This window comes from Boleophthalmus pectinirostris, unplaced genomic scaffold (assembly GCF_026225935.1).
Source record: "Boleophthalmus pectinirostris isolate CB_2022bp ecotype Guang Dong unplaced genomic scaffold, ASM2622593v1 HiC_scaffold_13, whole genome shotgun sequence".
Classification (NCBI taxonomy): domain Eukaryota; kingdom Metazoa; phylum Chordata; class Actinopteri; order Gobiiformes; family Gobiidae; genus Boleophthalmus; species Boleophthalmus pectinirostris.
This window is the reverse complement of record NW_026571036.1, coordinates 28560757-28578606: the sequence shown is the minus strand read 5'-3', so window position 1 is coordinate 28578606 and position 17850 is coordinate 28560757. Positions and strand designations below refer to the sequence as shown.

Genomic DNA, 17850 nt, shown 5'->3' with positions numbered 1-17850 from the left:
GTTTTAAATGTTTAATGATGAATTAATTGGATAGTGGTTATTTTAATTAGACACTTACTGATGAAATGCTGTTGTTAGAGTTGGTTTAATGTAAATAGTTTCTTTTAATGTATGTACCTGCTCAAGGACTGCAGATGGAAAGGAGCTTGTAGCTAAATCTGGCACAGAGCATTTTTTCTCTCTGAGATTAATGTTTTCTGTCCACTCTCCTTATCGTAAATATATAAAAAATAAATAAAATTATACCTGGACGTCTTTACACAGATATAAGACCTAAGAGCTGAAATCACATTCTACTGTCTAAAGAAAGTGTTTTTTGTTTTTTTATCATCATTGTGCTATTGAAATCGGTTTGAGTAGTGAGTTTTTCCTTTGTATCAAAATCAAGTTTAACATTTTAGTATTGCGATTATTCACTACACTACGATACTATTCTTACACAACTACAGCACTGTGGTGTTAAACCTACCTCCATGAAGACAAGCAGGTGATGCCAAGAGGTACAGGTAAGATCTGTGGACAGGCGACATCTCTCACATACAACTGCATGAGGTGTTTTTGAGCTATAATAACACAAAAACATGAAATAAATGCTTTAAATAGATAGACACTTAAATGAAACACTGCGAATCATTACAGTCAAAGCAATAACATCTACAAAGAGCCAAACACATCATGTTCCTTTAAGGAAGCATTAGTCTTAGAATCTACAGAAGCAGTTTCTTATTAAGTTCATTTCTGTATTATTTATTATTCTCCAAAGTTCAAAATGCTCTTTTCTACCTTGAGATGTCATGAACCTGTAGTTTTTGTTTGAGAAAAAGAACTCAGTCTAATGCAGGGTTTGTGTGTTGAAACAAAACACATCTCCAGGTCTGTCTTTGATGAGGAAACAACATTATGAAATATGACAAAAAATTACATAATATGGGCCCTTTAAGTGTCTTGCCCAAAGACACAAAGTAATCAAAGAAATAACATTTATTTTTGCAAGTATAATTAACACATAGCTCTTCACAAATGTCTTCTTTATTATGTTTTGTTAAATAATGCATTAAATTCTATTCATAGCCATGCCTCAAGGTAAATACACAATTTTTTTATAACTCCGAGGTTGTTTCCGATGTTAAACGCTGCCAATAGTCTTCTTGTTCCGTCTCTGTACATGTATTTTATGGCACGTGGGATTTTTTATTTGCATTTGAGCAATTTGCACTGGAAACCCCCAGTCTGTCCCAGGAGCCCCGTACGCTGGAGCTGCTGCACTTTACATTACCTGCTTCACCACATGGAGATTAAAGCCTGTGTGTGGGTACTTATCACATTATGGGGACTAAATCAGTATATACTCTCAGGCAATGGGGACCTGACTCTCTCATATTTTCTCATCTATGCTACAATGTTGTTTCCTCATCACTAGGGCTGGTATGATACAATACCTACCTCGATACATAGGCCACAATACGACACATATAGCGCGCTTTCGGTTGGATATGATATATTTCAAATCAATTTGATACGGTTAAAACAATAATAATGGCTGTGATACTAAAAGTCTTTGTTAAACCACATCTTGTGCAAAGTTAATATGAAAACATTTTAATCATCAAAAAAGTGAATATGTCAAATGTGCTGCATAAACAAATTTCCTTCCTTGAAACAAACAACAAAACTGTAGCTCTGTAACAAAATTATTTAGTAAAGTATACCAAAAAATACTCTTGGCGATATATATCGATACAGCAGTCCCCGATATTGATACTGTATCATCACATTAAACAATATGATATATGGATATTCCAATATTTCTGCACACCCCTACTCATCACAAACATACCTGGAGTTGGGTTTGGTTTGATTCATTCCTAAACAGAAAACAATCTGTTCCACCTTGTGATGTCAAGTGGTAATACAGCAAGGGCTCCACTGTGTTTTGAACTCCACACACCTTCCTTAGAATCATTTGGATAATCTCAGCCCTGTAATTGCCAATATTTACTGAACTAAAGGTCAAACGTAGCTGTTAACTTGAAAACTACCGCTTCATCGTATTCCAAGATTGAACAGAGAATTTTCGGGTTCTGGAGATGTAGCCAGACTAAATAAGGATTACTCGGACATGTGTGAATGAAACAAAACACAACTCCAGGTCTGTTTTTGACGAGGAAACAACATTATAACATACATCAGAAGATGGCATAATATGGGCCCTTTAAGCTTAGGGAAGTTGTTACTATGCCTAAGGTTAAGATATACATAATACATGAAATCAAGTGCAATGTGTATGTATGAAAAAGAAGTTGTTGTGCATAAAAGTGAAGATTTTTGTTTGCAATTGATTAATATTTGTGATTGAAATTAAATGTATTGATTTGGCATGTTTCAAAGTAACCATCAGCATTAATGCAGTTTCTGGAAAAGGGGTACATAACTTTTACTCTTAGATACTCTTCTTTCTGCTCCTTTTCATTCATTTCTTCTTACGTTATGACACTGTTAATGTCTTTTTATGCTTTATGAATGAAATAAATAAAAAAAATAGCAAAGCCCAGTCTCCAGGAAATGAATTCAAGTCAATGTAATGTCCTCAAGAAGCACGGAAACCCAACATCTGTGCGTGCATGTATATGTGTGTGTGTAACTCTCATACTTACCTGGTGTCAAAGTGGGGTTTCCCTTTAGACAGCGGATAAACAGGGGACTTCAAACACTAAACTAGGTGCAAATGAACGAAGTACTGACAGCTTTTACTTTCTGTCTCACAATGAGCCCATTCACATGACCTTCACCGTGGAAAGTGTTGCTAAAGTAATCCGGCTACAGTTTAAGCAACCTTTTTCACTCTATGTATGTCTTTTTCCCTTAGGTCTTTAAGCCAGTGCCAATACCAACACAAGGCATCAGCTGATATAGAGAGAGTGAGCGCAGATTTGCATGATTTAAAAATGGCGTCTTTTCAGAGCGAGGGGTTTAATTGAGGAGGTGAGGAAAGGAAAACCCAACCAACTTCCTCTTACCTGTTTGGGTTTAAGGTTGCAGTGCTGTTTTTTCCGGGGTCATTTTATATAAGACTCCGAGGTGCAGGTGAGATGAATCTGGGTGTCTATAGGGGCCGTCAAAAAGGTTTTGAAGGAAATCTGCAAAAGAACAAAAAATTATATAGAACTCAAAGTGAAACTACAGATGTTGTATCCGCCATATAGTCTCTTAAAGGTGCACTGTGTATCTTTTCTGTCTCCAAGGAAATGTTATTGCTGTGGAGTGACCTTGCTTACAGAAGGAATAGGTGTTTTCTTTAGTGTTTTTGAGCAATAAAACATCTGCAATTGAATAAATGTAAGACAGATAAGTTTAGTGCCATAGTTGTGACAGACTCTCCCATCAGAGAAGTTACACACTGCACCTTGAATAGGTTATGGAAGATTAAAGTATGTGATATTTCAAACTAGCAATTCCCAATAGCAATTCTTCATATCGACATGGTTAACAGTCGGGGTGTGCAAAAATATTGAAATATTGATATATCGTATTGTTTAATATGAAAATACAGCATCAACATCATGGGCTGCTGTATCGATATTTCACCAAGAGTATTTTTTGGTATATTTTACTAAATTATTTTGTTACAGTGCTACAGTTTTGTTGCTTGTTGAGAGGAAAGAAACTGGTTCCTGCAACACATTTGACATTTTTCGATGATTAAAATGTTTGTGTTTCATATGAACAAGAAGTGGTTTAACAAAGACTTTTAGCATCGCAGCCACAATTTAGCCTTTATTTTCATTGAACTGTATCGAACTGATTTGAAATATATCATATTGGATCATAAGTTCACTGTACTGAGATGTGTATCATATCATGGCCTATGTATAGAGGTATTTATCATATCAGCAACTTCTTAATGTTACCCAGCCACAGTCAACAGCACAGCAGACCTTGGGAATGGCCGTTTTACACCATTTCCAAATGGGCTGGGTACACAAACTCACAAGCAGAAACAAGAAACAAGAAGGTGGTCCTATGTTACACAAAATGATTCTTGTGAGCTTTAAACCATGTTAGAATTTTGTTACCTCATTAAAAACAGACCTGGAGTCTTATTTTGTTTCATTCACATATTTCAGTTAAACTGCATTATGAGTCTGTCTACGTCTCCAAAGCTCAGAATGCGCTGTTCCATCTTGTGATGTCATGTTAACAACTACCTTTTACCTTTAGTTCTGTAGAGATAAGTGGAACCAGGTCTGAAATTATCCAAATGATTCTGGTGAAGGTGTATAAAGTTTAAAAACACAGTGAAGCACTTCCTGTATTACCACATTACAACGTGTGCTTTCCATTTGAGAGTTGAACTCAACCTAAATCTGCCGGATTAGTGTGTTAAACATGTGTGAATGAAACAAAACCCAACTCCAGGTCTGTTTGTGATGAGGAAACAACATTATAACATAGACCCGAAAATAGTGTAATATGGGCCCTTTAAATAATGGATCTTAAAGTCCTCAATAAATGAAAACTAGTGAATCCTGGAGGTTCATTTTAAATTACTTTGGACAGTTCAGAGTAAAATACATCAGTAACATGTAAAGTTATACTCTGCGATGGAGGTGGTTTTACACAGTAGTCACTTGTCAGAAATATGCTCTAAAACATGTGATACCCCATTCCCAAAGCAGGGGTCACCCGGTGCTGACGGGCCTGTATTTACGGTTATCTGAGTTGACACCATGAAAAGTTTTATTTCTATCAGATGTTGCCAGGTAAAAGAAAGGTAAATAAAAAGACGGGAAATCATACTTGGCAACATGGAAGCGGATATTCAAATCACAAAGTTGTTTTAAGTTTAAGCCTTTTGAGTTCACTGCATCTTCGTCCTCGCTGTAACATATTTTTATCAGAGTAAACATCGACAACTGGAGCCAAAGACGCCATTCTCCCAAAAAGATCTTGTAAAAATAAGTTTAGATATAAAGCAGGCTCTATACTTCACCCTTAGTTTGTTTATCTCCAATGCAATCTGTAATATTTTAGGAAATGCATAAGGACATCTCTACATACATTTTAAGTATGCTTTGGAAGAAGAGCCCAAAACACTTAAAAATATATTGGAAAATCAGTGTGTTGTAAAGCAGATAAACCAAAAGTTAGAACAAAAAATTATATAAAACCAAGAAAGTAATCAATCAAAATTAGGCAGTGTAGTTAGCTTCCTCAAGGATTTTTTGTTAAAAGTGCACTATGTAACTTTTTGATTGGGGGTCCTTCACCTCCTTGTTTCTAAGGAAATGTCATTGCTCTGCCTGGAATGTTCCACAGTATGACATTAAACAGCTCTACCTTACATTTATTCAGTTACAGGTGGCTTTATAACTCAAAAATACCCAGAAAAACAGGCATTCTAACTGTGAGCGGGGTCACTTCTCCACAGATCTGACCTGTAACTTCATCTGGTCTCCATGAAGATAGAAAGGTTTAATGCCATACTGTGAAACATTCCAGACAAAACAATAACATCTCCATGGAGAAAAGCATTAGCTGGACCCACCATCAGAAAAGTTACACAATGCACCTTTAAATTACTTAATTTCAGCATATCAGTCATGACTCGTGTTGTTTGAACAAAGATTTGCCAAAAACTATTATCAGACTTGATTTGACTTGTTTAAAGTGACTATGATAACTATTTTAACAAGCTGAGTTGCTTAATAATGCAGGGAATTGTACTTAAAATACTGGAGATGTTATTGCTTTGACAAGAATGTTGCACAGTATGGCATTAAACATATGTTTTTACATGTAGACAAGCAGGTGACACCAGAGAGTCAAAGTTACAGGTCAGAGCTGTGGAGAGACAACCACAGCTCACAGTAAGAATAAATGTTTTTCCAAGGCATTTTTTAGCAATTGAAAAATAAGTAATTAAGTTCATTCAAGTTTTAAGCAGGTCAGGTCGGTCCACGGAGAAATTATTATGTATATATGTGTATGAAATGCAGATGATTCTTGTACTAGTTCAGCTGTACAGTTTTCAGTTGGACTTCTCTGAGATGTACTCAGAACATCTTTAAAATGTGAGCAAAATTCTGAAAAATTTCTAATTAGAAACATTTCCAGAATCCTGCAGCTCTATTTCACACAGCCTGACATGGAGCTGAGAATCAGAGGGTTCAATACAATATTCAGTGGCTCACGAAATGATATTATCACGATATGGTGATATATGGAATAAATAAAAGAAAAAGAAATAAATAAAAAGAAAGAAAGAAAGAAAAGAAAAAAAATCTCTATATATGTTTACTTGATATTCTGCAACAATAATCTCTATTTATTTACATAATATTCTTCAGTATAGCACTATTTTTCAGAACCAAAAACAGTATTTCTTTGTCAAACCACGACTTGTGGACAATGGAATAAACCAGCTGTAACCATTTAAACAATGAATATGTCAACTGTATTGCATTAAAAAGTTTCCTTTCTCTGAACAAACATCACAATTGTAGCAAAAACACAAAATAATTTAGTAAAATATACCATAAAATATGCAATATATCATTACGGCAGCCCACAAAAACGAAATTTTGATATTTTAGCACACCCCTATTCTGAAGTCAACTGACACCACGACAGAGCCTTGGTCCCATGTCTGTCTCTCTTTCTCTGTCTCTCCTTTCCTCTCCCTCTTTTTTTCTTTCTCTCTCCCCACCTCAGGCCCAAAGCAGGGACTCAAAACTCATGAATGGAGCATTGTGATGGTTCTGTACCACGGCAGCGAATGTTTTCACTTCCATTTGATCCGTGGACGAGGCTGCTAATTGGGTAAGCGTGTTCCCAGGTCACCCCGAGGTTTCTCTTTCCGTAAATACAGGAATTCTGCAGCAAAAGGGCTATTACAATTCCCAACCAGGTTTAAGCCAGCTTCAGGCAGTAGATGTAATTTATTCCCTGTAAACCACAGCCTAAAACGCTCCTCCTTTCTCTCCTCATCACTCTTTACAGTGTATTTTATCATTCTCACAGGTGCTGTAGTAAAGTAAATATGTCTTTATGGAAGTAATACTTTCACTTGTACTTGATTCATATCTTATTAAAGAAACAGTTTTGTTATTGGAGTAAAAACTTTGGGTAGTCAGCCCACTGTGAGTAGCTCTATAAGTGAAAAAGCACTATGTTGACAATATTGCATAACTTGATTTTTTTTTTTCTTGCCCCTTGCCTTAGGACACTGTATGGCTGTATGATTTAGTGTATTCTTCTCATCTTGTTCTGTCTGTTTTTTACTGTACTGTATTTATAACTCACAAATCATAAATACAAGTTGCTTCCAAATATAATCATTTTCACTTACATTTGTACAGCCCTCTACATATTTGACAAGCCTCTTACTTGCTTAGACACTTCAATCATCAATCATCATTCATTCACTCATTCATTCATTCATTCATTCAAAGGCAAGGTGACTGACGCGTCTTGCCCAAGAACACAACAGCACACAATGATTAGAGCAGGGTTCAATGCTTGGACCTTCAAGTACTCCAGTGTTTCCCATTAAAAAGGGGAGACTATAGTGCTCCGCCACAGTCCCATAGCCTAAAAACTGGAAAAAAAGAAAGAAAAATGGTGATATATGAAATTTTATGCTTCTAGTATTATCATAAGCATTGAACTATAGTCAGTCTGTAATTAATATTTTTAATCAGTACTTTGGACCATGTCCGTGTCCATCTAATGAGAGAAATACTTTATTGATCCCAAAGGAAATTCAAGTTTTGCTGCAACAAACTTGCAGTTTTATTTTTATATTTTTATTTACATTTTTTTTTTTTAAAGGTGCACTATGTAACTTTTTGGTTGGGGTCCATCACCTGCTTGTTTCTATGGATATGTCATTGCTCTGCCTGGAATGTTCCACAGTATGACATTATGCAGCTCTACCTCACATTTATTCAATTGTAGGTGTTTTAAAGTTCAAAAATATCTACAAAAACAACTGGCTGTTAGCGGGGTTGCCTCTTCACAGATCTGACCTGTAACTTGGTCCGGTTTGCTCTCCATTAAGATAGAAAGGTTTAATATCATACTGTGAAACATTCCAGGCCATGCAATAACATCTCCACCGAGAAAAGCATTTGACAGACCCTCCACTAGAAAAGTTACACAATGCACCTTTAATAATAAGTTTTGGTCAAGTAAGACACCATCAACCAATTCATTGACTAAAGAATTACAGGTTTACAGCCCTAATAGTCTCAGTAAAAACCTGTGGGAAACTCTGTCCTTTACTCTAGCACGTGTTTGGCCTCCTCACCCCCCTGTGCTTTTTTCCTTGTTGCCGTGGGAGCCGCAGGTGTCACGGTGACTCTGAACCGTGTCCAGGTCTGTCAGGTCTGAATGAGCTTATTTTCCACATCTCTGCAGTGACACTTTATGAGGTTCTGGCTTTATTTGTTTGTTTTTGTCATGGAATTTACATTTCCTCTATTGCACAAGAGGCCAAGACAACCCCAAGTGCCAGCTGCAAGTGCACTGCAAAAAGAAAATCTACTTGGGTTAAAATTATTGTCAGGGGAGTAAGAAATGTTTATGCACTATGTACCTATGACTGAGATGTTATAGCTTGTCTTGAAAGTTCTACAATATAGCATTAAAGTTACCTATCTTGCAATTGTTTATTTTCAGGTATTTTTATTGCTCAAAGATACCACAGAAAACATGCATTCTTGATATAAGTAGTTTAGCCTCTCCACAGATCTCACCTGTAACTTGGCCTGGTTCCGCCACTTATGTGTCTCAATGGAGATATACCAGTTTTATGCCATATTGTGGAACAAAGCCATAAAATCTTTATGGAGACAAAAAGGTGACTGATCCCACATCAGAAAAGCTATACAGTGCACCCTTTAAATGGTCACATCTTATCTTATGTTATATACTACTACTTAAATGTGAAAAAAATCTGACTCCAAGGACAGATGCTTTTGATTGAAACTAGAAAACATATTAAAACTGGTCAAAAATATCTTGAAACAATTCCAAAAGTATAGTCCTACAAACTGAATTAATCTAACCTAATCAAAATGACTCAAATCAAGATTAATCTTCTGAATTCAAGTGATTTTAACACACAGTAATCTTCAGATTTTGCAGTGTACTGGGCTGTAACAGAGAGCTTAGACGACTGTCAGGCATGTTTGTCTAACTTAATCTGCAGGGTGTGGTCAGAATGGTCAAGCGGTCAGAGTAACTGTCTTTTAAGGTTAAGGCTCTTATTTTGGTGAGGTTTCGTATCCTGAAAACTTACCATCTTAGACTGCCTTGCACTGGAGTCAAATGTTGTTTCTTCTTTCTGGATGGGAAAAGTAAAAATAATACACTCATCCACTAGTACATCATAAATCTTTTTATATTTCTATGTTTAATCATCAAACTAAGTGGTAAGTTATTTGGTTTTAGTCTGAAAAGCAACAGCAGCAAGTGGTAGCCTGAAAACTTGGCTAAATACAAGGTGAGATTTTTAAAGCTTGTTCCAGGGGACAACTTAGTGTTTTTATGAAATGAACTAACACAACATAATAATATCCATAACTCTATCCAGAGACTGGGGGTTGGAGCTGTGCAAAAACAGGTTGCAACCATGTGCTGCTGGGACTTTTCTGCTCACAGCAAAGACCAATACTGCCCCTGTGTGGTAAGTACAGGTTACAACATCTGCTTACATCCAGTGAAAATTAGTTGCAATGAATAGGATTTTGTATTGTTATATTTTTTAAAGTAGCCTAAAGTAGGGTGACCAGATGTTCCTATTTACCTGGGACAGTCCCAATTTTGAGCCCTGTGTTCCCTGTCATTGCAGATTTATCCAAAACCATTGATTTGTCCCAGTTTTATACAAGAAATGTCCCATGTATCCCTATTTTGACCAATTTGATCGAAACCTAAGGTCACCAGACGTCCCTATTTACTCTGGACAGTCCCAGTTTTGATCCCTGCATCCCCTATCCCAGCAACCATTAATTTATCCCAGTTTTATACAAGATTTGTACCAGGTGTCCCTATTTTTGACCAATCTAATATCTGCCAACAGTAAAGAGAGGCATACATTGTCATTGAAATTCTGGTTACCCTAGCTTAAAACAACAAAACAGGACTTCAATTCTCTATTGTTAAATCGTCCATTAGTTTAATTCACCTATAGTGTCTATATATGATAAATATAATGTAGTTATATGTAGTTTGTGTTCATACCAGTAAAGTCCAGCTGGGGTCAGGCTTTCAACACTGGTCATCTTGGCAAACATCGGTCTCTGTAATACAAAACAAATACTTTACCTCAATTACATATCCGCCTGCTTTATAATAAATACAAACTGCTTGGCCATTTTTTGTTATCAGATTGACACATTCACATTAGAAATTTGACTGTTTCTGTAAAAGTGGAAATATAAATTATTAGCCTATATTTGAATAATTTTCTAACATTTAACAACATTTAATTCAGTAAAGTTCTGATTTCTGCACATTAAAAATACATACGTGATAAAACCATAGTTGCTCTTTAAACAAGCTTGCATGTTAGCATATGCCAATTTAGTACACTTCACTATTTTATTTCGGTATTATTTCAATTGCTACCTTAAAAATGCAAAGAAAATTGAACAAATATATGATTTAACATTAGGTGGATACGTTTGTACAGGTTTGTTATTGTTATTTTACCAAGAAATACGCGTGTGACATAAATAAGGTAAGCTAATCACAAAGCTAACCTAATATCGTAAATCCGCGCTTCCTGTTATGCTCCTCCCACTTCCGGCCGACCGACTCCCACCTGAACCGTGCCCAGGGGAGACTACCTGCGAGCTGGGTGTGTTTTTGCCGCTGTTCCGCTCCTGACCTACTTCTTCCACAGATATTTCAAGAATTTGGATACTTGATAGTTGCCATTATTAGCAAGGTAAGACTATTTTAGCATTTTATTTTACAGAAAACTTAAGATCTCCAATATTATGCAGTCAGTCTATTACCATGCCATTGCTCTGGTGTTAATGAGACATGCCATTCATTGTATTGGCTGTATTTGTAATCAATCTATCAAATTAATGTTTACTTTTTCATTAACTTTAGCACTTATAGTTGATATGCCCTACTTCTTTCTTGATGACTGATAGCTGATCAAATTTACTTCACCAACAGGGCCAATAAATGTCATAAGATACTAGTAAATTATTAATGCATTGCAGTTTTAGTCGTTTGTCCCAGCGGATTTATCCAAAACAGTGATTTGTCCCAGTTTTATACAAAAAAAAATAGTCCTTGTTTTGACCAATTTAAGAATATATTGTCATTTCTTTAGCTAAAATACAGACCATGCTTGAAAATGACCATAAAGAAAATAAATGCAATGACAAAAGATTCTCAGATTATATACTGACACACAAATCGTCGATAATGGACAATGTTACATGCTATTTTCACAATTTTATTTATACTAATCTCAATCCCATCCCAAATCTGGTCACCCCATATTAAAACAAATGTAATTATCTAGAATACAAATAAGGCATGTTGTTTTACATACTATAAGACTAATTTTACACCCTATGGTCTAGTTTATTATAATTATGTTGTTTTTGTAAAAGTAGTTGCCCATTGTGTCATTAATCTTACATAAATATTGCATTTCAGGTTCAATTTTTGTTTTTTCTTATGCACACTCATACTTTCTGTAGCCTGCAGCTGTATTAAGTTGAACTACTGTTCCAGCTTTTTAAGTATACCGCCTGGCTATATTATACATTCTCTATGGCCTACCATCATCATGAATAATGTAATAAGTTTTAAAGTTTGTCTCTGCGCAAACTTTTTCACAGTCAGTTCAGCATTTGTGACGAGGGGATTTGAAGGATCTTTGCGTGGTCTTCTTTGCTCCAAAATCGTGTCTGAGCTCGCCACACATTCCTCACCTGAAACCTCCCTTCTCTCCTCAACTTTATTACACCTACTCCCCACTCCTGTTCGCCCCATCTAATCAATCTGATCTATAGCCAATTGCATACTATTTAAAGGTCCCAAATTACACTCTTTTCTGATATATATTACAATGTTAACTCCTCACAAACATACCTAGAGTTGTGTTTTGTTTCATTCACATTTTAAACACACAAACCTGTATGTTTAGGCTGTTTTCTACTCTCAAACAGAAAACATTTTGTTCCACCTTGTGATGTGATGTGGTAATACAGGAAGCGCTCCACAGTGTTTTTAAACTCCATACACCTTCACTAGAATCATTAGGATGATGATGGAATTGCCAATCTCTATTAAACAAAAGGTAAAATCTGTCAGTTTGAAAACTACCACTTCATGGCATCACAAGGTGGAACAGAGCCTTTTGAGTTTTGGAAATGTAGACAGACTAATAATAAAGGATTACTCAAACATATGTGAATGAAACAAAACACAAGACCAGGACACAGGTATGTTTTGAGGACATAACAATATTTACAGCTCTCAAGAGTCAATTTTATATAAGATCGGACCTTTATTATAACTTAAAATGTTTTTCAATGTCTAATTATAGTGTTGTCATTGCAATGTGAAGAATCTTTGCTAGATTTTGCAACTGACATGTGAAAGTGTGTGCCAGTTATGTTAACAGGCACAGTGTAACTTTTCTGGTACAGAGTATGCCACTTGCTTGTTTTCACCGAAGTGCTATTTCTTTCCCTAGAATATCTCACAGTAAACTTAGATTTATTCAGTTGAGTTCAAGTGTTTTATCCACCAAATGATACTTTGAAAAACATGGATTCTTACTGTGAACAGGGCTGCCTTTCCACAGATCTGACCTGTAACTTGTCACCTGCACCTTTCAAACGTAATTTGTATACTAAGGAATAGACTCAATACTCAACGGTAATAAAAAAGCATTCTTTATTTAGACAATATAATGTGATTTTCAATATTAAATAATAGTACTGTGTTTTATATTACGTTGAGTTATATCCATGAGTGTATACTAGTCCATCTGGTCTTATTCCACATTCAGGAAAGATTCATTTCTTTCCTATGAATGGGACTTTTTTAATATCAATACCTTCTCAACTGAATGTCTATTTTTAATAGTTGAAATATTGATTAGTATTTGATTTTGAATACTTTGGATAACTTTAGTATCCACATGAAAAGGTAGGCCTAGAGGGAATATCACAATATACAATTTTTATCAAGTCAATGAACTCCCTAATTGATTTCATAACTTCATCTGTTGCGTTACACTTATCTATTCTGTGTTTCAGTTTTAGTCCTGTCTTATAATGACCTATATCATGATTCATTAGTTGTGACAGATTACAAATAAACTGTAACCAATATAAAGAGAAGGCATTTTTGTGGTGGTTGCAAAAGTGATATTTCCCCTAGGATATTATTCACTGACTCATGGACTGATTTAACTTGTCCCTCAGAAGAAAGTGCTTCATAGTTTTTGTTCTTCACATTTTTACTGTACGTATATTTTATGTACTTTTGAACAGGATCATGCTCTCTGGAGATACATCATGGGAGCTGTCCATTCAGGTGGACCTAAGAGAAGGAGAGATGGAGTCCATGAAATTTAAGCTTCGAGTCAAAGGAGATCTACACATCGGTGGTCTAATGCTCAAAATGGTTGAAAAGATAAGTAAGTAATACTATTGTTTTTACTTGTATTTTAGTGCAGATTTAAGATACTGATCTGTGGTATTGAAACTAGTTACAGTCCTGGTTTACTCTTGGATTAGGTTTTGTAAATCATAGTTGAGACTGAATGAAATGAAACCTACAATTAAGGGTGAATTCACACTCTTTATTTGGGAGTGGTTTAAGTCCAGTTCAGTGGTGGAATGTAACAAAGTAAAAATAGTTAAGTGCTGTACCTAGGAATACATTTTGAGTGTCTGTATTTTACTTAAGTAGATTTTAAAGGTGATACATTTTACTTTCACTACATTTGAGAGCAGGTATCTTACTTACTTTTTCGAACAGGACTGAAAAGTAAAAGTATTTTTATTACTGTTTGAGACCTGGTGAAAAGTCTAAGGGTTTGTTTGAGCAAACAAAGCTATATAAATAAAAACAGCTAGGAAATGTTTTAAATGGTTTCTACTGAACAAAATTCACAACAAATCTTTATCAAAATCAGTACATTTGAAGTTTTATAAGACCTCCAAAAACGTGTGAAATACTTTCACTTTTTACTCCTTAAGTACATCTTTTACTTGAGTGGATTTTTTTCATTTTTGCTCTGGTGTCTTATGTAACCAAATCAAGTACTTCTTTCACCAATGGTCCAGTTTAGTCCTGATGGCTTGGTCCTGTTCTAGTTTTGTTTTAGTCTTAGTTTAGTTCCTGGTTCAGTCCTTGTTTTTATGTGTTGTGTGAGCAAGTGTGAACTCATCTGCAAGCTGAACTAGAGCAGGACTAGACCAGGACTAGTACAGCACCACATCAAAACAAAGTCTGGTTCCAGGGTAAAACCAAGATCCACAAAAAACCTGGACTGATAAGTAACACTTTCGTTTTCATTTAGTGCTGGTTTAGTTCTTTAGTCCTGTCTAGACCTGGTTTAGTACAGTTGCTCTAGTTTTAGTAGTTATTTGATAGACCTCATGTATTCCTGGTTTGGTTTAGAGACATTAACATGGTGGTGGTATTAACTTGTACAGCATATTTTCTGTAGAAAATATTCTAGTCCTGGTTTAGTTCTGGTTTCATCCTGGATTAGTCCTTGTTAAGTCTCAGTTTTGATGTGGTGATTGTGCAAGTGTGAACGCACCCTGAACGTAAATATAATGAAGAATATACTCTATCACAAAAAGGAAACGTTAATTTTACAGGAATACGCCGATGCAGCTTTTTCAATTCTGATATCAATTCCGATACTACAGTTTTAAGCATCTGCTGATACCCAATATAAACAAATACCAGAGCTGAGACTGAAAACAGCATTTATTTCCTTAAAACAAAAAATAAAATGAGACAGAACAGCTCCAAATGTGGTATGTACAGCTCTGTTATCTGTCTCTTACGTAACCACAGAACAGACTTTTGTAAATAAAACTTTGAGCTATTTGAAACAATGTTCAAGCATAATAACATTAAAGAAGAAATACAAAGAAATGGCATTGATGAAATATGAAAATAGAGAAAAATGCTAATTCTAATGCTCTTTTTTTTTTCTCTTCTGTTAGTAAGTCATGTACACTAACCTATAACACAAAACCGAAAGTTTGAAGTTATAATTATGAAAAGGGGTGGGATTAAAGATTTCAGATTTATAGTTTGCATGTTTAAAATAAAATAAAAAATAAAATAAACATTACAAGATCTTCTGGGCCAACAGCGAACTGTAAATAGTCTTATTACTTCAATATGTATGTCCAACTCCGATATCGACTGAACCCATATTTAGAAGTCGATATCCAATCCAGCAAATTGTTAAGTATTGACAGCGATAGCTAATATTCAATAATCAGTATTACATCGGTGTATTCCTAATGATTTTACTATTTACCTGAATGAATGAAATGGATAAATGCATATCAACTTTGGCAGACAGGCTTACATTGCTTAGCTGATATAAAACCACTCACTCACTGGCCTATAAACATATTAACTACTTAAAAAGTCTCCCCATGAGCCACACCTTTATTTGCCTTTACTTTGCTCCACGTGGTCTCTTTGTTTTACTATAATGCTTCAGCTCCACTCGCCCTAAGGTCCAAAGTTCAGTTAAGATCAGATCTGTTTGAAGTGCCTTTTTCAACTCAATGGATATTGCCAGTGTTTCAAACAACTGTGGTGAAATCCATCATCATAATATTGAAATGTGATGAATGAATGCTGTGGTTACTGTCAGTTAGTAGGCCAGTACTAGTTTTTGCTTATAAAACTTGCTATAATGCATTTTTGTTTATATATTACAGACATTTTACTCCAAGAAAATGTTTCAATTACCAGTGCCTTCTTAGATTCATAACTTCACATACAGTATTAAAAAAAAGTTTATATATCTTGACTGATTTAGGCTAAATTATGGACCAATTTGAGTCCTGATGTAGTTTTTGTTTGATCCGGTTCTAGTTCTGCTTTAGTCTTGGTCTTGTCATGGTTTAGTCCTGGTATAGTCATGGTTTAGTCCTGGTTTAGTCCTGGTCTAGTCATGATTTAGTCATGGTCTTGTCATGGTTTTAGTCCTGGTTTAGTCCTGGTCTTGTCATAGTTTAGTCCTAGTATAGTCCTGGTCTAGTCATGGTTTAGTCATGGTTTAGTCCTGGTCTTGTCATAGTTTAGTCATGGTTTAGTCCTGGTCTTGTCATAGTTTAGTCATGGTTTAGTCCTGGTTTTGTCATAGTTTAGTCCTAGTATAGTCCTGGTCTAGTCATGGTTTAGTCCTGTTTCAGTCCTGGTCTAGTCATGGTTTAGTCCTTGTATAGTCCTGGTCTAGTCCTGGTTTAGTTCTGGTTTAGTCCTGACCTAGTCAAGGTTTAGTCCTGGTTCAGTCCTGGTCTAGTCATGGATTAGTACTGGTTTAATTCCACTTTAGTGTAGATTTGATGTGTTGATGTTGCAAGTATGAATGATCCTTAAATGTAAAATAATGTAATGTAATATAGAGTAAAATATGTTTTTTTCTTTTTTTGTGTGTGTGTACAGTAAATTCAATTTGTCAACTAGACATAAGTTTATTTGGTCCAATATATTTTGCACCCCATCCAAGCTGCTTCTTCAGTTCTGGTCAGACGCTGATGGACACTGTCTTATATCTGTCTGAAGGGAGGAGCTAACTACACTGAAACTACTCTGAAACTAACACCCTACTTGTTTACAGTTTCTGTTCGTTAGCTGTGCCTACTGAGCTGCACTGTGTGGGGTCATATTAGCATAATCATTCAGGGCCATCATGAGGGCTTTCACACCTTTGGGCCTGACCTGGCTATCGCTATTGTTTTCTTTGTTTGTTTTGATTTAGGTTTGAGATTCCGGTTTAAGATTTGATTTCTATGAATGAAATGAATTAATGCATGTACCAACATTGGCACACTTGTTTACATTGCTTGAGCCATAATAAATGACTAATAGCTTGTCACCAGCAGACGGATTTCAGATCGGCGTCACTAAATGATGTCAGGCTCTCACATAAAACCAGTTTAATACGACTTCGCCATATCAGGGCAGAGGAAGTGATTGTTGGTTGTGATGCATGTGATCCCTGCCTTAAGGCCATGAAAAGCCCAGTAATTTTGTGTTTTAATTGTCTTTGAACTATAATAAAAAAGGCAATGGCTTGACTAATAAAATCTGTTTTCAGAGGCACCCCAGGACTGGTCCGATCACGCCCTGTGGTGGGAACAAAGGAAATGCTGGCTCCTGAAAACTCACTGGACCCTGGATAAATATGGCATTCAGGTATCGGGGTTCACGGCAATTTGGAAATCTCAACATTATATAGATAAAATTGCATAATACGGGCCCTTTATATTGCTTTTTCAAACACAGACTTATTCAAAGATTGTCATTTTTCCCTATGTTTTGTCCCATAGGCCGATGCACACCTGCACTACACTCCTCAACACAAGCCTCTGTTACTGCAGCTCCCAAACATGAAAACCGTCAGAATGACTGTCAGTTTCTCCAATGTGGTCTTCAAAGCTGTGTCCGAGATCTGTCAAATCCTAAGTGAGTCCTGCCTTTTTATTTTAGTTTATTTAGTCCTGGATAACAGTCTACCACTTTTTAAACAATACCTTACCGTTTCATTGCTTCAGCAGTGACTTTATCAGTATTTATGTTTTTAAAGATCCATAAAAC

At 35.8% G+C, this 17850-nt stretch overlaps 1 protein-coding gene and 1 long non-coding RNA gene across 2 annotated transcripts in view; one reads left to right on the top strand and one right to left on the bottom strand.

The window, feature by feature from the left end:
• Positions 1 to 478: 478 nt before the first annotated feature.
• Positions 479 to 10830, bottom strand: LOC129407666 (uncharacterized). Its single transcript, XR_008631653.1, has 5 exons — positions 10767 to 10830; positions 10246 to 10304; positions 9302 to 9346; positions 3018 to 3137; positions 479 to 563 (listed from the first exon to the last, which is right to left on the bottom strand). It is a non-coding gene; the product is annotated as an uncharacterized LOC129407666 (long non-coding RNA).
• Positions 10820 to 17850, top strand: part of fermt1 (FERM domain containing kindlin 1) — a 23452-nt gene continuing 16421 nt past the window's right edge. Inside the window, 4 exon segments of the mRNA XM_055149395.1 lie at positions 10820 to 10954; positions 13536 to 13681; positions 17351 to 17448; positions 17583 to 17718. Coding sequence (XP_055005370.1) covers positions 13540 to 13681; positions 17351 to 17448; positions 17583 to 17718 — 376 coding nt within the window. The 5' untranslated portion in view covers positions 10820 to 10954; positions 13536 to 13539.